The sequence below is a fragment of the Crinia signifera genome, chromosome 9 (assembly GCF_055691185.1).
Source record: "Crinia signifera chromosome 9, ASM5569118v1, whole genome shotgun sequence".
Lineage (NCBI taxonomy): Eukaryota > Metazoa > Chordata > Amphibia > Anura > Myobatrachidae > Crinia > Crinia signifera.
In genome coordinates this window covers 109,623,515-109,645,889 of record NC_139225.1, presented here as the reverse complement: position 1 = coordinate 109,645,889, position 22,375 = coordinate 109,623,515, and the positions used below count along the sequence as shown (strand labels likewise).

The following is a 22,375-nucleotide window of genomic DNA, read 5'->3' as shown; positions in this document are numbered from 1 at the left end:
TACAAACACTACACTCCCTAGGTCTTAATGATACAGCCCTTTACTGGTTCTCATCTTACCTATCTGATCGCTCTTTCAGTGTTCTCTTCTCTGACTCTACTTCCTCTTCACTACCTCTGTCAGTCGGAGTTCCGCAAGGCTCAGTCTTAGGTCCTCTGATTTTCTCAATATATACTTCCTCTCTTGGCAAACTAATCAGCTCGTTCGGATTTCAGTATCACTTGTACGCATAGTACAATACTCAAATCTATCAACCCCAGAGTTGTCACCAGTGGTTTTGGGCCGAGTCTCTGAATGTCTCTCTACCATCTCATCTTGGATGTCTTCTCCCCACCTCAAACTAAAGGTGCCCACAGATGCATCGATCCCGGCGTGCGTTCTGTGCTTAACTAGCACACATAGCATCGCATCGTATGCCTTGTGCATGCGATGCGATGCTATGCGATAAAAAGCTAGTACAAAAAGTATGTGCAGCACATACTTTTTGTACTGTGCGATGAGGTGCCACGGGAGCGCGCACCCTATCGCATAGCATCGCACCGCCGGGATCGGTGCGTGTGTGGGCATCTTAAGGCCCCCTTCACACGCTCCGGCTCCTGCCGGGCGGCGAAACCCGGCACGGCAAAGAAGCCGTGCCGCACACAGAAGTTTAGAATGGTGGGGATGGCCACAGCCCGGCAGCCGTCCCTTCCAGTGGTGACATCCGGCTGCAACCGGGCGGCCGGGCTGTGGCGTGTGAATGGACACAATCATGTCCATTATTAACTTCTGTGTACGGCACGGCTTTTGCCCGTGAGGCAGGAGCCGGCGCATGTGAAATTTAATGGGATGAGAGATTTTTTAAAGTGGCAATCATTTACACTGCAAAACCAGTTTGATTTTGCAGTGTAAATGATTGCCACTTTTTAAAAAAATTTCTTACCAAATCTCTCACTTTCTGAATTTCTCATCCTATTAAATTTCAAACAATATTTCCAAAACGGAATTACTTATATTCTCACCAGCCAAGAACAGTTACCATCCTGATAACAACTCTGCAATCTACCCTACCCAACAAGCTCGTTGCTTAGGGGTCACCCTCGACTCTGAACTGTCCTTTATTCCCCACATTCAATCTGTTTCCAAATCATTGCATCTAAAAAACATATCCAAAATACAACCCTCTCTCACACAAGACACTCAACATCTCTCATCCATGCATTCATTATATCCCACATTGATTATTGCAATAGTCTCCTAACTGGTCTTCACCACTGCAATCCATTCAACATGCTGCTGCTAGGCTGATCTTCCGTGCAAGACACTCAACATCTGCTGATCGGCTCTGCCAGTCCCTCCATTGGTTACCTGTATCTTACTGTATTCAATATACAGTAAAACACTTCTACTCGGATAAAAAGCCATAATATGCCCCCCCCCCCCCCGGCCACCTTATATTGTACACAATTCTTATGTTATAGGTTTTATAACTCTATGAACAGGGATGTATTAACAGAAGAGAAGGCCTATGTGTAGCCTCCATCGTCTATGCTGCCCCCTTCACTCAAGCTCACAGCTGGGCAGTGCAGTAGTTTCAGAGCACTAGGGACACAGACACATGCACAGATCTCCAGGGAAACGGTGCAAAGGCCAGAGATTTCCTTACTGCACAAGCACTTGGGTATGAGCCATTGGGTTGACCACTGAAGGTTAGGTTGACACAAGCAATAGGTCGGAATGGCTAAGGTCCACAGGGTTCGAAGGTCGACACAAGCAGTAGGTTGACAATGGCAAGGTCGACATGAGTTTTTCACTTAAAGCTAAATACCTTATAATGTCGATGGCCTACAAATCTACCAGGAGCCTGTATGTTTGCATGACTTGTTTATACCAATAAAACAGTATCAGCAAGTAACCTGTGACTGACAAGGGCCTTTTCTTTTCCAAATATCCTGCTTAGGGACAAAATTCTAGGCTATCTTTCCCCAACTTTGATCTTCATTTCAGGGGACAAACTTCACGGTAGCCTAATGCTCCATACACATTGTATGGTTGTGGTCACCGCTGATTGTGCCAAGAACACTGGTCGATATAATGAGCAACGTCCCTCAGAAAGACTAAAATGAGTGACATCGCTCCTTGTATCGCATAGAGCAGGGGTGGCCAAACCTGTCCTCAAGATCTACCAACAGTTCATGTTTTTCAGGCAACCTTTAGATCTATAGTAGGAATGAATGCCGCATGTTTGAAAATGTGACAGTTAGTAATGACTACAGCTGTGCACCAGCTAGGTGATTTGGAAAACGTGGACCGGTTTGGCCACCCCTGACAGAGTGCACGGGTCTTAAGTCCGCTGCAGTGTACGTATTTATACAAACAAGTTAGCTGACGGTTTGCACATAACTATGCAGACACTTGGAACTAGATCTGCATACGTGACCATTTCTAAACTCATTCATGTTACTGTATCAGTAGGAAATTGTTACGGCTTATACAGCAGAAAGTGACAGAGGGAAGCTACAATAGCAATATGATGACTGCTACAAATGCATACTTGCCTACCTGACCCTCTCCATGAGGGAGAAAATGCTCTGTCCCTGCACTTCCCTGGTAATGTAGAACTGCCATCACCTGTGGTGAAACACCTTTCTTATAAATTACCTAGCTCCCCACAGGTGCTGGCAATCATACATTACCAGGGAAGCCCAGGAACAGAGCATTTTCTCCCTCATGGAGAGGGTCAGGTAGGCGAGTATGCTACAAATGTTTACTGCCGTTACACTTATGTAACATAAGTAAATATAAAGTTCTCACCTACGGCTATATGTATGCTATTAGAAAGGTGATTTGTATAAGCAAACTTAGCCATAAGGCTAACTAGAGAGTTAAGCCCCATACACACTAAAGTACATTTTTAAACATATCTTTCAGAAATGGCCTTCTGACCGATGTCATTTAGAATATTGTCTAGTGTGTACACTCAACATCGTTAACGATACTATGACCACTTGCAATACCTGTAGTAAAGATTCATTTAGTTTTGTGCTATTTTACTATATTGTACTTGATCATTTACCTGGATAATCCACAAAAAGCTTAAAATAATCTAAAAACACCTAAAGTTGGCTACACACTCTACAATATATTGGCCAATATTGCAAGCTGCAATGGATTGTAACGACCACCATATAACGTGCAACAACTATTCATTGTTTGATTGCGGTGTCATTCAAGTGTATACCCAACGTTAAGATGGCCATACTCCTAAAGATGATCTGTCCAACCATCCAACTGGCTGACTTGTTGGAACAGCAGGGGGCAAATGATAATCATCCATTTGCTCCCAAACACTGGAAAACAGACAAACTGATTATATTCATTTGATTACTGGTACTGTTCTTCAGGTGTACAGTTAAAGCATGCTTCAATGAGATCTGCAGTTGTGACACACTGAAACATTGTACCTGCATTTGTAATGATTTTAGTAAATGCATTTAGGGGCATATGTATTAATAATGATGCTTAATGACTATTAAGACGTTTCGAGGCAGATATTTTAATTTTGCAATGTACATGCGGTATACGGTTGTTAGGTTGACACCGTTAAGGCAGACATGCATCAGATCGACCACTGAAGGTCTACATGGCTTAGGTCGATGCCTTAAAAAGGTTGGCATGTCAAAGGTTGACATGGATGGTAGGTAAACACAAGCATTAGGCCGAAAGTCTCCACATGGTGCCCCATGAACTACCGATATTGACTATATAGTCCATATTGGTACATAGTATATATCGCACAGTGTGCATACAGCTTGCAATGATGTTGCGCGCCCCCACAGGGTCGATGTTGCAAGAAAAAAATTGGCTGTGCAGGCAGCATCATTTTGACTAGCAAGTCTACCATCTATAGCACAATATAGTTACATATGTACATAGTCAAAATCGTACCATGTATATGAACCCTTACAGGTCAGATTGTAGTGCCTAATATATATTAATTCCCCAATGCTGGGGTTCTGCTGCAGATGTCTAAACAGGCTTTGTATATAGAATCCAAGAACAGGGATTCTTATGATGGACTGTGCCATGACTAAGGTCCTTGCAGGGACCGAAACGTTGGTTGACATGCAGTCGTTTTAAGGAATAATGCTTGCCATACACACTGCGATACGAGCGTGCGTTCCGTGCTTAACAAGCACGGATCACATTGCATTGCCTGTGCATGCGTTATGCATGCAATGCGATGAAAACAAAGTACAAAAAGTATGTGCAAGCACATACTTTTTGTACTGTGCAATGAGGTGCCGCGGGAGCGCGCACCTCAAAGCACATAACGCACAGCCCGCATCGCAGCGTGTATGGGCTGCTTAACACCTTTATTGCAAAAGAAGACTGGTGCCCTGTCCTTGGATATTCTCTCTCTCTCTATCCACTGTATATATAGTGTCCGTGTGTAACCGAAACACTGCCATCTGCTGGCAGCGAGTGAAACTACATCTCTTTCACACATACAGAAACACAGAGGCAATCACACATACACAAACACAGTGACTAGCTTTCGAAGTTTTTGCTTCAAGTGTGCTTACACTGCCATCTGTTGGCAGCAAGTGAAACTACATCTAGCTTTTGAAGCATTTGCTTCGAGCCGACTTACTAGTTATATATATACACATTTTTGCAGGGACACTAATCCGTTTCAGACTTGATGATGAAGAGAGGGAGCAGTGAGGACAGATATTGGAGGTAGGAACAGATAGGGACTGGGGTGGGGTGGAGAGTTTGTGGGCTAAAAACTGTCACAGCTCAAAGTGAAAGTACATTGCAGAAGCCATCATTTGGGACCTGTGGCAGCGGGGATATGGAGCATGTGTCACATCGGCACAGTTAGTATTTAAAAAGTACCTATAATGTATGAACCGCCAATGAGCACTCCCCTAACGCTGTCTTCTTAGACATTTTGATGTGGCGCTGAGGGTCTCCAGCCATCTAGTGCTACGTGGCGCTTGCCAGGTATACAGCGCCATTCATTTCTCAGCATCCCATGCAAACATTACCCGGCGCCAGCATCCCATGCAAACATTACCCGGCGCATGCACTGTTTTTATTTGAAGACGCCAAAGACCAGCAAGTGCCATGTAGCATTAGAAGCCTGTAGACACCGCTCACATCTGATATGGGACGACGCGTCAGGGGAGGATAACACACTCCCATAATAGTTGATGCACGAATAATACATGCATCTGATGTGAGGACCTGCTTCACCACGATAACATGGTGAATGGGTCCGGATATTTAAGGATCGAAAATGTCATGTTAAGACATTTACCCCACAGTCACAACCATGATTATAGAGCCCATCCTTTTTCAGCTATATTGTAACCACAGCTGCAGGAAGTGACACAACAACAGGCAGCAGGGAGAAGTAAAGTGGAAGTGATGTGAGTGTGGAAGAGAGACACAGAACAGGGGGAGCTGATAAAATCGATTGCACTGTGTTCATTAATCAGCACGACTTCCTCTTTACTTGTGCAAGCAGCGTGCTCTGCTTATCGCTCATCCTTAATACATTGCATAAAGACCTTCATCAACCGACTGTTTAAGCTGATCAATAAAACCTACTGTAACTGTTCCCCAGCTGCACGTGTAGTTTCTGCAGCAGAAAACAAAAGGGAGGAGGAGGAGGATGGTGGCAACCAAGTTCTTTTACTATCAGCCCTAGGAGCTTTCTGCCTTCAACACTTCACAACACGTTAGGAAGAATGTGCGTTCTATGTAGAATATTCGCACAAATAAAACCACTCAATGCGATGTGCAGCAGATAGACAGAAACCAGCCGCACATACAGAACTTACTAATCAGCAGATGGTGGGTGGGCTCCCCCACCTGGCGCAGGTACTGTACTGGGTGGGGGCTCCCCCACCTGGCGCAGGTACTGTACTGGGTGGGGGCTCCCTCACCTGGCGCAGGCACATACCTGGGATAGTGAGTGACCAGGGCGTTTCCCTGTCTCTGCCAGACTGCTGCAACAATAGCTGCCCTAATAATAATGGGTGATTGCCTGCAGCCAGGCTGTATTCTCACGGGCCACTTACCTTTTCCACGGAGCCCGGGAGCAGCCGGCTCATCAGCTTGCACAGCACCACCCCGTCCTTCAGAGAACATTTTAAAAAGTCTTCAGGGTCACAGATGTTCTTCTTGGGGGAGTTGAGGACCCCCAGGGAGATGAGCCAGGTAACAGTCTGCTCCTCCGGGTTCATAGCGGTGCTGTTTCGCAGGAGTCCAGCAAGACTGGTGTCAGCTCTGTCACCCACATCCGCGATTACATCTCAGCGCTTCTTCTTCCTCCTCCTGTGCTGTCGCTGTGTGGCTCCGGCACTACCCTACCACCACCCTCTGCTACAACAGGAAGCTGCTGCTGCTGGCCTGGCGGCGGTCTCTGCACAGTGCGAGGGATTGGGCTACAACGCTGGGAACATGTTCTATACATTCTGTTTGTTCATAGCTAGCAGATATGCTGAATAATATGAAGGAGAGAACATTGTGGAGATAAATTAGGGTGCAAGCGTGTGTGTTTGTGCAAAGTTTGAGAATTAGTGAACTTTTTTTATTTTCTTGTTTTGAAGTTTAAGTAATTTTTATTTATTTATTTGCAGTTTCTTATATAGCGCAGCAGATTCCGTTGCGCTTTACAATAGTTATATGTGTAACTTGAATGCTTAATATCAAGGGCCTGATTCAGCCCTGTTTGCTGTGCTGTGAATTCACAGCACGAGCGATTATCAGATGACCACGCATGCTCACAACACGCTGTGCACATTTGCAAGCCATTCGTATGCGCACATATGGTGATTAACACTCTGCGGCGGTCTGAGGGCGGTAACGTAGCAATTGCTGGGTGTGCCACAGAGAACGCAGGCGTTCTCCGGCCGCTGCCGTCAGCAGTGGCCTCCTTCTCCCCATGGCCTTCGCAGCGCCGAGTAAGTTTAGACAGAGGGGAAAAAACATTAGATGGTGATTATTCTTGTACCGGGTGGCATATACCTGCTCGCTGGGCTGAATCAGTCCTCAAGTGTATACAATACAGAAGGCACTCCCAACCATGGTCCCCAAGGCACACCAACAGTGTAGGTTTAAAGCTGCCCATACACGCTGCTATGCGTGCTGTTCCGATGTGTGCTTTGAGGTGCGCGCTCCCGCGGCACCTCATCGCACAGTACAAAAAGTATGGGCTTGCACATACTTTTTGTACTTAGGTTTCATCACATTGCATCGCATTGTATGCACAACGTGTGCACAGGCAATGTGATCCGTGCTAGTACAGCACTGAAAGCACACCCTCATAGCAGTGCATATGGGCAGCTTATGGGCTGCTTTAGTAATATCCAGGCTTCAGCACAGATGGTTTAATCAGAACCACTCTTGTACTAATTAAGTCACCTGTGCTCAAGCCTGGATATCTACAAAACCTGCACTGTTGGTGTGCCTTGAGGACCGTGGTTGGGAATGCCTGCAATACAGGTAGCAGAACTTTGTTACATCATTCGCCTGGGAACTAGGGGTGTTCAATGTTTGCTGCCATCTTATGATAACATTCAATGGTGTTCCAATGCCTGTACTGGCTCCCGCTTCCAGTCTTATCAGTGTGTGACCACGCTGCAGAGATTTTGCGCATGTGCACACTGCTTTTTACACATGTGCAAATCAAAGGAAAAAAAAAACTGATTCATGCCCCATTATTACATTGGGCGGGATGAATTAAACAAAAAATGCCGTCAAAATCGGGGTTATGCCAGTTCTAGCTGGTGTAACACCATAGAAGCTTGTACCCGCATAGAGGCCAATGGGCTTCATTTCATGTCCCCCGCAGACCTGCTGTGCTGCCCAGACCAGTGATCTCCTCCCTGCACCTCTTCTGGGTACAGGGAGGAGGAGGCGGAGCCCGACAGACCCTACAGCCGTCTGAGCAGGGGACTGTTGAGCAGGAAGAGGGGGGAGAACCACCGGGAACACTCTCACACATCGCCAGGCGCAACGCAAAGTGCAGCTCTTAATGCGAGCTGTCCTTTGTGATAATAATCGCATATATTAGTGCAGCGGTTCTCAAACTGTGGCTCCTGACCCCAAAGTGGGTTCCCACCTGCTTAGCATGGGGTCGCGACTCCATGTTGGTGACCATCAGACTGATGACTTTTGTATCTCAGTCAGTGATTCAAGGAGTCTGAAATATCTGTTGAATTGTCTGTTATGTTAGACTTCTCACATCACTGTGTGCCTCCACAATGCTGCCAGGTATGTGCTGTCTGCTGCCTACACATGTGATGTGATGGCCTTCTGCAGTTACTTGCTGGGGTCCCGTAAATATTTATATTGTCTGATGGGGTCCCAGAGCTAAATAGTTTGAGGACCCCTGTTTTAGTGCATATGCATAGGCAAATCTAGGGGGTGGTCCGGGGGTGCACAGGGATGGGGCTTTCCAACGAGCCCAGCCCCGTGTCTCTAGCCCTCTGGGAACCGGAGATACGGGCAGGCAAAGCTGGAACGTTTTCCCTATAGGATAACATGGGACCCCCACCCAGTTCAACGGCTGCCAGTACCCCCTTCGGCATCACTGAAGCTCAAGGTTGATCTCAGTCGAACCCAAATCGCTGGGCCTTCAATCTGATACCAGGCTGGATCTATATGGATTAATTGGTTCCAGGGATATTGAGTTTAAACCGTTTTTTTTTTTTTTCATAAATGTAATTTCATGACTATTTATGTTCTTTGAGGGCAGATTTCTCTGGAACCAAACAGCCCAGTTTAACGGGACCAAAATCATTCGAAGCCAACTCAAAAGTTCTTCAATATGATACTGGTCTCATGTAAATGGGTCAGTTGGTTCCAAAGATATAGCTGGTTTGTTAAAGGGGGGTAGGGAGAGGAGAGTGGTTGTCTTTCCCCCTCACACCAGAAAATGCAGGGACTAGGCTGGTGTATAAAGGGTCAGCCTGGGAATGTCACTGCATGATCCTGGGACCATATTCCCGGGTAAATCCCTGCATTTTCTGTTGTAAAAGGGGTATTATTTCAAAGGGGCATTACGGTGTGCAGCATCATGTGTAATGGGTACTATGGTGCACGGCATCATGGGTAATGGGTACTATGGTGTGCGGCATCATGTGTAATGGGTACTATGGTGTGCAGCATCATGTGTAATGGGTACTATGGTGTGCGGCATCATGTGTAATGGGTACTATGGTGCCATCAAGCAAGAACCCCCTAGCAATGAGCACGTAGGTAAGCAGCACTTATGTGGCAAATATGTAATGGACATTACGGTTTGTTATATAGTATGTAATGGGCATCATGATATGTGGCACAATGTGTAATGGGCATTATGGTGTGTGGCCTTATGTGTAATTGGCATTACGGCATGTGTCTTTATGTGTAATGGGTATTACGGAGTTTGCTAAAATGTGTAATGGGCATTACTGTGTATGGTCTAAAGTGTAATACCACACCCCTTTTTGTGATGCCACGCCTCCTTCCCATGAGGCCACACCCCCTTTTTGCCGCGCGGCTACGTCGCGCAAAGGTCCCCCTGCTATTGTGTCTAGATCTGGGACCACCCATTACCATAATTCTAGATTCGCCTATGCGCATATGCTATTATTATCTATGTGGTAACCAGCGATGTGTGGCGGAGAGGGGCTGCAGATGTTACTGCATCCGCATGTTACTGCATACACACATACACACATACACACACACACACACACACACTTTGACAGACCATATGTGGCGAAACTGTAATGTGGTCCAGTTAGTCACTTACTTGGATTGCAGTTGATTGGACCACATTAATTAATAAGCTACCGTCATATCCTACATGTAACCAGAAAGAGATATGTTGCAAACATTTTCTGCTTATCCGTTTACAATTTAAAGATCATTTGTGGTAATATAAGTACAGTTACATAGTTACTATTTTACCTCAATTTAAATGAAAGAGACTCTAAACTATGGGCTCAAGTTAATAAGGAGCCAAGGGGTCAAGCTGTTGTTGTTGTTGTTGTTGTTGTTGCATCGGTGTACAAACTCCAGCAACAGGAGCAGTCCTCTCTCCCCTCACAGCCTGATCTTGGCCAGCAATTTTTATAAAAATGTCTTCACTATGTACTAACTGTAACTCGCCGGGAGAGCATTGGTGAAAATGGTGTCCTTGCAAGATACTCCATTTCTGTAATGGCCCAGTGCAGGTCAGATTTGATATATTATTACTTATGTTATTATTTAGTTCTATCCTAGACTAAATGTTTGCTTTTGTGTTATAGAAAAGTACGGTTGAGCTCCTACTGTAGTTAAGCTAAATTCTGTTCAAGGGTCGGTGAACGAATGTACTCTAGGTGAAAATTAACTAGAAAAGAAAGTTGATTGCTTTGCGGATTGTAAGGTTTGTTCACATGATCAATTGGAGCAGAGCACTCTGAATGGCTGCATAGGCATCACTTGCAGTATTTTATACATCTATGCTCTGTTGAATTTGTGACCTCTTTTGAATATAGTGGGCAGGTAAACGCAGTGGCATAGGTTCATCCCAGTTGGCCGGAGGCAAGATGTATATTGGTGCCCCCAATACACACACACACACAACCTTATATAATTATATATGTCTCTTATGAAATATTATATATATGATAGAGAGAGAAAGAACACTGTATATTTCAGAACTCAGCCACAGAAGCTATTTCAATGGCTTTCAATTAATGGATTTAAACTTGCAGGGGAAGAGAAGTGCCCCCTTGAGAGCAGGAGCCCGGCGGCAGATGACTCCATTGCCTCCCAGAGTTCTGCCACTGGGTAAACGCCAGTCCTCATCAGGATCAATCACTACTTCAGTCCTTTTGAAAGTCCTGCTTCAATTGAATTCTGTTTCTTTAAAAAGAAGTTGAACAGAACACAACTCAAACAAATGGCTACACAGGCCGTACAAGACTTTAAAGGTGTATACACACCTGACGATTAGCTCCGTGGTGAGAGATATAGTCAGTGAACAATAAAGTGCATACACACTGAACAATATCGTACAAGCAGTCATTTGACGATGTGTTAAATTAAGCTGCAGGAATAGACGACGGAGTGGGTTGGGGGTCATTAACGACCCTCAGGACTGCGCATAATTCATCGTTCGTTGCATACACAGAGCACAATTTTGAAAAATATAATTCAAGAGCCAAAATTAGTGATTTCGTCAATATATCGCCCAGTGTGTAGGCACCTTTTTTAGTTTTCATTTTTTTTTATTCTGTGATAACTGGAGCCTAAAAGAAAATCCTCTTTATCTTGTTTTTTTTATTTTTAAGTTGTTCTGTATAAACTTTAATGAAAATCAGGACGTAGGCTATGATGATACAGTGTTGGAAACTGACAATGGTTGGTGGAACTATGCTGTTTATGATATTAATTTGTTTTCTGGTGTTAAGTGTGTATATATAGGGTATATTTACTACGGTGCACATTTTTGAGTGGAGATGTTGCCCATAGCAACCAAATTCTAGTTTGTATCTTCTAGAACAGGGCTTCTCACACCCGGTCCTCAGGACTCCACACAGTTAACGTTTTTTAGGTCACCCGGTAGGTGCACATGTTCATTAATTTCTCATTGGGCCTTATTCTGGTTGCTTCGCAATGCGTGCACCTTCCACATCTTTACTGTGTAACATCCATTCGCAAACCACCGCTACGCTCCGTTGGGGGGGGGGTTGGTTAGTGGAGGGAAATGCAGCCGCATCTGCCTCAAGGCAGGGTGGGGTGTTAGAGATGCAGCGTTGGCCGCAGCTCCAGGGGGGTCAGTGCAGGCTCCAGGGGCGGGAGTAGCCTCACTTACCTGCTCCCAGGACGGTGCTTTCCTCCTGCTCTCCTCAGTGCCGGCAGGAGTCAGGACCCTTCCTGCTGCTGCTCCTCCAGGCAGCTCATTACCGCTCTCCAGTGGCCGGTGCCCTAGGCAAATGCCTAGAGCTGCCTAATGGTGGCACCGGCTCTGGGTAGCAGGCATTGGGGTACTTGTTTCCTAGCATGGCCACACCGATTTGCATCGGGGTGGTCGTGTCGGAAAAATCGCGTCGATCGCATACGATGCGACCGACCCGATTTTTTAATTGAATCAAATGAGAATAGGGTCCCTGGGACCTGATTTTACATTGTATTCAATGTAAAATATTCCCTAGACCCCCAATTTTACACCCTCAACGCCACCCCACGATTGACGCGAACCCGAAGCGTGGCGAGCGGCGGCGGTGCGCGTCCTCCGACCTATTCATACCCCTACTATCCACACCGGCGTGGAGTTGAGAATATAAAGTGTGGCGAGCGTAGCGAGGCGAGCGCACGCGTATAACTTCACAGGTATACGCGTGCGCCTCGCCACACTTTATATTCTCAACTCCACACCGACGTGGATAGTAGGGGTATGAAAAGGTCGGAGGACGCGCACCGCCGAAATCGGGTCCATCGCGGGCATCGTGTACCTTAACTTTAAGGTACATGATGCCCGCGATTGTGGCCGTGGTAGGAAACAAGTACCGGCATTGGCGGTAGCGAACATTGGTGGCAGTGGCAACGGTAGCTGGGATGGTGTCCGCTACAGGCACTGGTGGGCATCAGGCATTGACGGTGGTGGCAGGACTCATTCACATTTCAAAAATGGCGCAGCAGAGCCATTTGTTAAATCAAAGATAGACGTCACAAGCCAATTGGAGTGCACCAAGTCTTGGCACCACCCCCTCAGACTGTGCCTCACCAGTCACTGAGCGGGTCGGGGGTCATTAACCTGCGCATCATTCATCATTCGTTGCATAGACACTGAGCACAATTTTGAACAATATAATTGAAAAGAACCAAAATTTGTGATTTTGGCAATATATTGCCCAGTGTGTAGGCACCTTTAGTTTTCATTTTTTTAGATTCTGTGATAACTGGAGCCTAAAAGAAAATCCTCTTTATCTTGTATAGGGGTATATCTTTATATACCCATTGGGGGTTATTCTAATTTCTAATCGGTCCACTATGCATTTGCATGGGTGACTGTTTATTAGCGTATGCGCATGCCCAGTTATGCGCATGTGCAGATGCTGGTGCGAGCTTGGTGCGCTTACACATCCCCTTGCTTTGCCCGTTCACAAATAGAAGTCCATGGAGATGCCTACAGCCAATCAGGGCTAAGCATGGTCCCTGGCACTGAGGTCAGCGGGTTTATTGTGTCTAATAAACTTGTGTTTATTTTAAGTTAACATTCTTTTTCCAGGTGAACTTAAAGTCTAAGGGGGGGCATTAATTCCCTACATGCTGGGACTTGTGGTTCGCCAAGGTTGTGTCAAAGCTCAATGGTATTTCTAATCCTGTAACAATAATAAAATTACCGCAGTCATCAGCATGCTAGTGAAATTACCCCATTTACTACTAAAATCATTCTCACTGACTGATTCCCCTTTTGGTCTTTTGATATACTTCTATACAAATGAGAGTAAACTCTATCAGGCTCTTTTTGTTACACTGTGTATCTAGTTACCTCTTCTGTCATCCTGCTATGTGACATGAATCCTGCATTCTGTTTGAATGTGTCTGGCATTTGCCTGTGTATAGTCGTTAAACTCGGGAGTTCAAACAAAAATGTTTGTGAATTACAGAACTAAGGGTCTGATTCTGTATGGATCGCAACCAGGGCTGCAATCAGAAATTGTGGGGCCCGGGACTGTAAAAATCCAGGGAACCGACCCCCCTCCCCTCCAGGTCCCACTGGCAGGACTGTGCAGCAATAGCCCCACAGACCCCCGGCGCCCTCACCAACTCAGTGCCTCCCCGGGGTCTGTGGGCCTATAGTTACACCACTGGTAGGGCAGATAGTGACCAGAGCACTTGCATGCCTCTAGTACCGATGGTGAGGATCAGGATCGCCTGGAACGGACGGTGAGCAACAGAGTTGGATGGGACCGAGGGTTAGTAACTGAGAGGTAAAAGTATGAAGTTTGGAGAGGTGGTATCTATCCCCCATAAAGAATGTTATGTGCAAGGTGACAGCCAATCAGCTCCTAACTGTTAATTTACATGACTGAAGCATTATCAACTTGCACATAAAGTTTTTTTGGGGGGATAGATACCACTTCTCCAAGCTTCATACATCTACCCCAGAGTCTACTGGAACAGATGGAGGATAGCAGGATCGGCTGGGACTGATGGTGAGTATCAAAGTTGGCTGAAACTGATGGAGAATAACAGGACTCAGCTGGAACTGAGCAACAGGTGACAGTGGGACCTAATACAGTAAAAACATGATGTCAGCAAACGATGGTGGTAGGTAGTGGTATGCAGACTTGCCAGCGGCAGCAGAGTGCAGAGCTGGTCAGGGTTCCCTTCTGGATAACTCTTGAGTGAGATTGAGGAAATTTCAATGGTGACCATCGATGCTGGAGGTAACATAACGGGGTACTGATGGAATCAACAGAGGAAGGGGATTCCAATGTGCCTAGAAGCTTGGTGGTAGAAGGAAGGTGCTGATACAGATGCTGGCAATCGGTGGAGAATCACTGGAGACAGGATTCAGCTGGAACTTAATGGAGCCAGGTGGTGCAAGTGGATGGTAACTTGCACTAATCACAGGAGCTCACTGAAGAGATGCAGTTAGTCTGGATAAAACAAAGCGCTGCCAATTTGACAAGGATTACCTGGAGCGCTTTATAGGACTCAGTATGCTCTGATCGGTTGTTGTGGTTGCCAGGTTACAGTCTGCAGTAGATAGAATAGGAACTCATATGTGACTAGAACCAACATAGCTGCGTACATGTTTGAACCTGGTGGGTAAACGGCATGGTGCAAACAGGCCTGCAGCCTGAGACAACAATGGAGATGCTGCTACAAAGGAGAGGAGCGAGAGACATCCATCTGGGAGCGTGGAGCAAGCTGTGCTACTACTACTACAGCGGCACCAGGTGATTGAGGATAAATCTGATCAAGCACTGATGGGTGCACACCAGGGGCAGGGTGCCATGTACCGGTTTTTGAAACGGTTTGGCAGTGTGAAAGCGGTATTACTAAATTATTCTCTGCCCACTTGCGCAAATATTTTATTTTTCCTGGGGGTGGGTTATGGGCCAGTGCTCTGGACTTGCCCCCTGGGCTAAAAGTTGCCAGCCAGCTCCTGGTGCACACCATATAGAATGCAGATGGTGTTTGAACACAGCACCAGAGTAGAGAGGCATCTGTGGTAAGAAATGGTGTTTACCTGGATTGTGACAGTATTTAGGATGGAACGCAACAGGATCCCTCCTGCTCTGACGATATCGCATACAATTTATCGGGTGATTTTCAGCCGATTCGATCCGCGATGCAATTTAGCAGCCGATTTTCGGCCATTTCCTGCCGATTTGCATGCTTTTCCATCCTTGCACACCCCCAGGTACTTGTTTCCTAGCACGGCGCCCATCGCATACCATGGCATAACATATGCCATGGTATGCGATGCGATTTTCGGGAAAATGCCAGATTGTACAATTATATATATTGCATGCCAGCAAGTGGCATGTGATGCAATTCGATTTTTAATTGTACAAGCTCGCTGATGGGTGCTTACAATGTTAAATGCATCCCCATTGTCAACGCCACCCCCACTATCAACGCCAACCCAAAGCGTGGCGAGCGCAGTGAGCCGGCAAGGGGCGGCGGTGCGTGTCCTCTGACCTTTTCATACCCCCACTATCCACGTCGGCGTGGAGTTGATTTTAGATAGTGTGGCGAGCGCAGCGAGCCGGAAGTGTGGCTAGCGCAGCGAGCCCCGTGAGGGGACGCGGATTACTTTACATGTATTCCGCGTCCACGCTTCGGGCTCAGTGGCTCGCTGCGCTCACCACACTATCTAAAATCAGCTCCATGCCGACTTGGAAAGTGGGGGTATGAAAAGGTCGGAGGATGCGTACCGCTGCACTCGCAATGCTTTGGGTTGGCGTTGACAGTGGGGGTGGCGTTGACAATGGGGGTGCATTTAACATTGTAAGCACCCATCAAGGTGCTTGTGCAATTAAAAATCGCATGCCGCTATATTGCATGCGATGCGATGCACTACAATGGAAATCGGGGATGCTATGCTAGGAAACATGTACCCACCCCCATTATCCAAGTCAGCCCAAAGCGTGGCGAGCGGACGCGGAAAACGATCACGAAGCGCGGTGAGGGGACGCGGAATACACCTCGCGGGGCTTGCTGCTCTCGCCACGCTTCATGATCGTTTTACGCGTTCGCTCGCCACGCTTCGGGCTCGGTGGCTCGCCACGCTTTATAAATTCAACTCCACGCCAATGTGGATAGTGGAGGTATGAACCGGTCGGGAGGACGCATAATGCTCGCCATGCATCGGGCTGACTTGGATAGTGGGGGTGTGCAATGATGGAATAGCATGCAAATCGGCCGCAAAATCGCATCTGATTTTTTTCATGCGATTTTCGGCCGATTTCGCGGGCGCCCTGATAATACACAAGTACCGAAAGCAGTGCTGAAACTGCACCAGTATGACACACTCAGGGATAGGTAATCGGTACTCCCTACTGCTCCTGTAATCTCCTGGGGGAGTAAAGTGATTTTGCAAAGTAGTGGAGGCAAGATAAATATTGTTGCACCTCAAATAGCTCAATCGGTAAGGTGTCTGTCTCCAGTAAGACAGGTCATGGGTTCTAATACAGGGTGTGACACTTGCAACAATGATGTTAGGGTGAGTCAGTCACAGAACCGATAGCGAGGACTTTCAGTTAACTGATTCAAACTCGCAGGGGAGGAGAGGTGCCCCCTTGGGAGCAGGAGCACGGTGGTAGAGGACTCCAATGCCTTCCACAGTTACACCTCTGCTTTGTCGTTATCCAACCTTTCTTTGCAGGATTAGATGGTTTTATATTTTTGTTTGACTATTTTAATGTAATAAATATGAATTTAGTTCTATGCGACTTTAATGGCAGCAAGAGTGCCTACATGCTAATGGTCAAAGATGTCAAGGATATTAGGATCACGCGTTGTGGCCTACAGCAATAGTGCTCAACAATGGTCCCCATCAGGAAGACCGATCTCAAGGTGGCTATACATCAGAAAGACCGGTCTTACAATCATGATTGTGTCCAATTTTCCTTCAACTATTGAGCAGTCCTTGGTGGGTTTTTGGCACACAATGTACTCACGGTACTTGTGTAGTTTCACAGGGTCAGGCTACGCTATGTTTTCAGCGTAGGCTAAGCTACACTGTCAGTGTAGCCCAACGGCTGCCTAGCGTAGTGACTGAGCGGCAGCCCTGCGTAGTCAGTGTAGTGTCCCCGTCAGGCAGCTAGTCACCGTACTGTCCCCGGGCGCTGCAGCTCTGTCCCCAGTATCCCTGGCAAGCCTAGTGAGCGCCTCTCACACAGCGCCGTAACCGCTAGATCCCTTGCACTGGTGTATGCCGGCAGAGAGGGAATCATGCGGGCCTCGCGGAGAGGCGCTCCATCTGTCTGAGATGCAGGAGCGTCTTAGTAACAATTGCCACAGGGTAAGGCAACCCTACGGACAGGGTTAGGGGTTCGGTAGCAGGGGGTGCAGTGCTATAAAGGACTAATTTGCCAGTGCTCCATGTTACATACTAGCAAATGCCTCCATTTCAATCCCCTACTATCCACGCCAGCCCAAAGCTGGCGAGCGGATGCGGTACGCATCCTCCCGACTCGCTGATACCCCCACTATCCACGTCGGTGTGGAGTTGATTGTATAAAGTGTGGCGAGTGCAGCGAGGCAAGAGGACGCGGATTACTTGACGTGTATTTCACACGGTAAAATGGTCAATGGTTCCCACACAATGTAGTAAGCGGTGACTGACTACGCTAACTACGTAAGCTCTGGCTAGGAACAGATACCGACAGGGACGCCTGACTGACTACGCTAACTACCTAAGCAGCCACGGGAACACTATGCTGATTCTGACAGGGACACTATGCTAACTACTCAACTGCTACCGTGAAACTACACAAATTCCGTACTCATAGGGTGGTATTCAATGAGCCTGATTCACCAGGTTTTTATGGCGAATTTGTGCTGTTTGGCGAATTTCTGGCAAAAACGGTGAATCACCCTATTCAATGACCACATGGCGAATACATTTGAAGGTTTTTTTCGCCATGATTCACCGAGTAGCAATCGCTATCTTTTTATGGTGAAGTGGAATGTGAACTTTTGAAATTAAGTGTTTTGTTTTTTACATTTGGTGTCTAAAAATCAGGAATTTTATTCTGAGGAGGGGCATGCTACTTTTATTCATGTGCTGTAAGCACATGAATATATATTTAATTTTAAAAAAATATATATTTTTTTTTTTTTACACAGCAGCCAGCAGGGGGCGCCGGAGCCGAGCCGCTCATTACATATTCATATATTCACTGCACCCGACGTTACCATCGGGTATAGTGAATATACGCGGCCCCCTGCTGGCACCCCCGGGGGGGCAGCCTGTGCTGCCTGGCACCCGGGGAGCCCACCTGCCCCCCACAAACGTTCAGGGGCAGGCAGAGAGACTTCCATCTCTCTGCCTGGCACCCTCCTCAGGCTCCCTGCGGCAAACGCCGCAGGAGCTCATATTCGCCTGTCAGGGGCAGCGAGCCCCTGACACGTTGAATACCGGAGCCCGCTGGCTCCGGAACGTGGCGAATGTGCAGCGAATCCTAAAAAGGATTCGCTGCACCTCGCAGGTATTCACATTGAATACCGCCCAAAATCTGTCATTCAATCCACTGAGATTGTATGATTGGGAGCAATGTCTTTCTGAAGTATGGCCACCTTGGAGCTGTGTACACATGGAGCAATATGATCGCTGGCAAAATATAGCTAGCATATTTTATTTCTTTAGTTTCTTATATAGCGCAGCATATTCTGTTGCACTTTACGAAGGAGACAGTGATACAACAAACGGTATTTACAGACATTCTAAAGGTAGGAGGGCCCTGCTCCCAAGCTTACAATCGATAGGGAAATAGGCATTGATACATAAGGATAGATACTGTATTCTTTATTGCATCGATTCCACCAGAATGCAAGGTTCTGTGATTAGTTCTGTAATTGATAAGCTTGCCTGAAGAGATGAGTTTTTAGGAAACGCTTATAGGTTTGGAGACTGGAGGAGAGTCTTATTGTGCTTGGGAGGGCATTCCACAGAGTGGGTGCAGCCCGAAGCACAATAATGGCCCCCATACATTAGTCCGACTTGTCCTAGGGACAAGTCGGACTTGATTTCCCCAGCAGCTCCCCGGGAGGGGAACACACGATTAGGCACTTGGTGTGCCAAGTTATGCATGCGATTTATCATATGCAACTACCGGGGAGCTGCAGGGGGAGAGCCGGGTGGAGGACGCTGGGGATCTGCATGGAAGTGCCGGGCAAGGTGAGCTGACAAATAGTCAGCAGGCGGGGGACGCCAGTGAGCCGGGCATGGGGAGAGGCTGGGAGTGGACACAGTCAGCGGGCGGGGGGACGCCGGTGAACCGGCGAGGGGAACAGGTCACGTCCGTGCTGGGCAGGAGAACAAGGCAGGCAGCCGCAGCTTCATGGAAGAAAGCCCCAATACAAACGAATGGGCAGCCAGTGATTGGCTGAGAGCTCTCTCAGCCAATTGCTGATTGGCTGAGAGCTCTCAGCCAATCACTGGCTGCCCATTCGTTTTTACTGGGGGTTTTCTTCCATGAAGCTGCGGCTGCCTGCCTTGTCCTCCTGCCCAGCACGTGAGCTTTTCCCCCCGCCCGCTGACTGTGTCCACTCCGAGTCTCAGCCTCTCCCCATGCCCGGCTCACTGGCGTCCCCCGCCTGCTGACTATTTGTCAGCTCACCAGTTCCCCGGCGTCCCCTGCCCGGACTGCACATAAGATTTAGGAAATCTTATGTGCAGCCGGTGCGAGTGCCCGACTCCGATGCTCACGGGACCGCGCATCGGGTCGGACAGGGTGTCAAAACATGCGATTTGGGACGATTTCACTGCCCGATTCATCCGAATCATGCCCAAATCGCATAATGTATGGGGGCCTCAAGACTCAGCGATTCTGGCTGGCTCACTAAGCAGTGAACATGTCCTGTGACATCAGCCCTCCTTCCGCCCCGCCAATAATTTTTAAGATAGGCAGAAGGTACCCATACTCATCCTATTTTGCCCGATCAGGCCGAGAAATAGTCCCAAAGCAGATGTGTTTGACAGGCTGCCGGACGGGTTCCCGACGGCCGTTGACTATTTTCCCTCGTGGGAGACCACGACCCCCATAGAGGGAGAATAGAATAGGTGGCGAGCCCGCAAGGGGCTTTGTTGCGCTGGCCACGCTGTCTGAGACCAGGCAGTCGGTATAATGACTGTCGGTGACATCCCCTCCAACCCAAAGTGCGGTCCTGTGCACATCAGTCAGGTAGTCGGACCGGCTGCAAATAAAATCTATTGGATCAGACCCATGTGACACAACATGGATGCTTTTAAACAACCAATCAGGAAAGTTTTTTTTAATTTGTGCAGCTGCTTCACAGCCCACAAATGCCACTCAGACCCCACTGTCTGCCCCGTAGGAATTTTTTTTTTTGCATGCGATTTATTGCATGTAATAATGGCACATCAAGTGCCAATTTGTAAGCAAGCCTCTCAGGGAGCACAAGGGCAAACTGATCCGACAGATGTATGGGGGCCCTCTACTCACTACAATCTGCCGATGGTCTATTTACTGTACTTAATACCTTCCTGATCTCATCTGGTGGCATTCAGATTTGTGGTTTCCACTCAAAGGGATTCTTCAGTTGTGTCTACATCCACTTGTTTTTTTGTTACCAGAATGTGACTTTTGGAAGGTGTTCAATGCCTTCACAGCATTTTTATTTTCTGTGGTACTTTTTTCCTAGCATGGCGACAGCGATAAAAAATTGTATCCAACGGGACCCCAAATATCGCATGCAATGCAGCGCGGAGATTTTATAGTGTGGCGAGCCACTGAGCCCCGCATTACTTCACAGATATTACGAATCACCACACTATATAAATACAACTCCTCGCCGACGTGGATAGTGGGGGGTATGAAAAGGTCGGAGGACACATATGTTCTTTTATTTCAGCTCAATTGTATCCTCGCAGGGTTTCTTCACTTGCCACAGATTTATTTCTGCGTGTCTGTGCATGCACAGATGATATAATGATAACTATAGTTGCTCAGAAATGCCAAAATAAGCACTATAGCCTAGTATGTACAGGGCTTAATCTTTGGACAGAAAGTATCAGCCAGTCTGATATTAGATGCCATGTGACAGACCATCAAAAGTGAAAAGAGCTGGTGGAATCTTATTCTGCAAGTCTTTGTACATAGACCACAAAGTAGATTACTCTTGTAATGGGCCAGGAGACAACTAAAACCACTAATGTCATTGTAAAGGCCTATACACACTCTAGAAGATTATCTTTCCAATCTGGCTGGAATGAAAACCTGCAAATTTCTGGGAACAAAAGCAGTCATCTGCACAAAAGGCCTAGGTGTGGTACAGGGGTCCGACAGTCATTAGCCCAACCCAGACAGCATAGTGAGCGCAACTTTGCCCCGTGCAGGCTCGCTACCTATTCTATTCTCCCTCTATGGGGGGTCATGGACCCCCACAAGGGAAAATAGCAGGGGGCTGTTGGGAACCCGGCTGTCTGTTTAGACAATCGGGACCCCGACGTCTGGTAAATGCCTGTCGGGATCCTGCCTGGCCCCTAAAGTGCCCATACACATTAGAAGATATTGGCATCAATCCCTTTCCAAAAGGGGTTTCTGAAAACTATCGATTGCAATAGCTTCTACTGTGTATGTCTAATATCTTTAACAATGCACCCTCAGGTTCATTGTTAAAGATATGAGCATCTTCAGGACAAGTTATGACATACCAATAGATGCATGGCTGAAGTAACAGTTGGAGTTTTTGCCCTGACACATTTCAATAGATCACAATCAAGTTTATGGAATAAAAATAAAAAATTAAATATTTGCTAAAGAAATGACAAAACACATGGTAATTAATATGGTTTTATTATAACATTTAGTTACAATTTAAAGTAGTTTAGGTGAATAAAGACTATAGATGATCTATCACCTACTTAATGCAACACTTCCCACTTACACTACTGGTTGTTGCACATTTAATCCATTTATTTCTGCCTTCTTCCTTATTTAAACTGAAAACACATGATCCAGATAAGCCAACATAGTTTGCTTGCACTTTTAGACATGTGCACTGGCAGTACATTAATCTACAGGAAGGTACTCATACCATGACCCAAGATACTTAAAACTAAATGGTCCTCAAACTCAGTCCCCAGGGCACCACATTGTACTTGTTGGGTAACCTGGAAAATAAGAACCCTCATTAA

At 46.9% G+C, this 22,375-nt stretch overlaps 1 protein-coding gene across 4 annotated transcripts in view; it reads right to left on the bottom strand.

The window, feature by feature from the left end:
* ARHGEF6 (Rac/Cdc42 guanine nucleotide exchange factor 6) overlaps positions 1 to 6,371 on the bottom strand; it is a 79,615-nt gene extending 73,244 nt beyond the window's left edge. For 2 of the 4 annotated variants that reach the window (XM_083159486.1, XM_083159487.1), the window contains exon 1: positions 6,072 to 6,371. In XM_083159486.1, coding sequence (XP_083015612.1) covers positions 6,072 to 6,236 — 165 coding nt within the window. In that variant the 5' untranslated portion in view covers positions 6,237 to 6,371. Of the gene's footprint in view, positions 1 to 5,598; positions 5,623 to 5,953; positions 5,974 to 6,071 lie in introns of those variants that run through there. The other 2 variants (XM_083159489.1, XM_083159488.1) reach the window with 2 other exon arrangements.
* Positions 6,372 to 22,375: the final 16,004 nt, after the last annotated feature.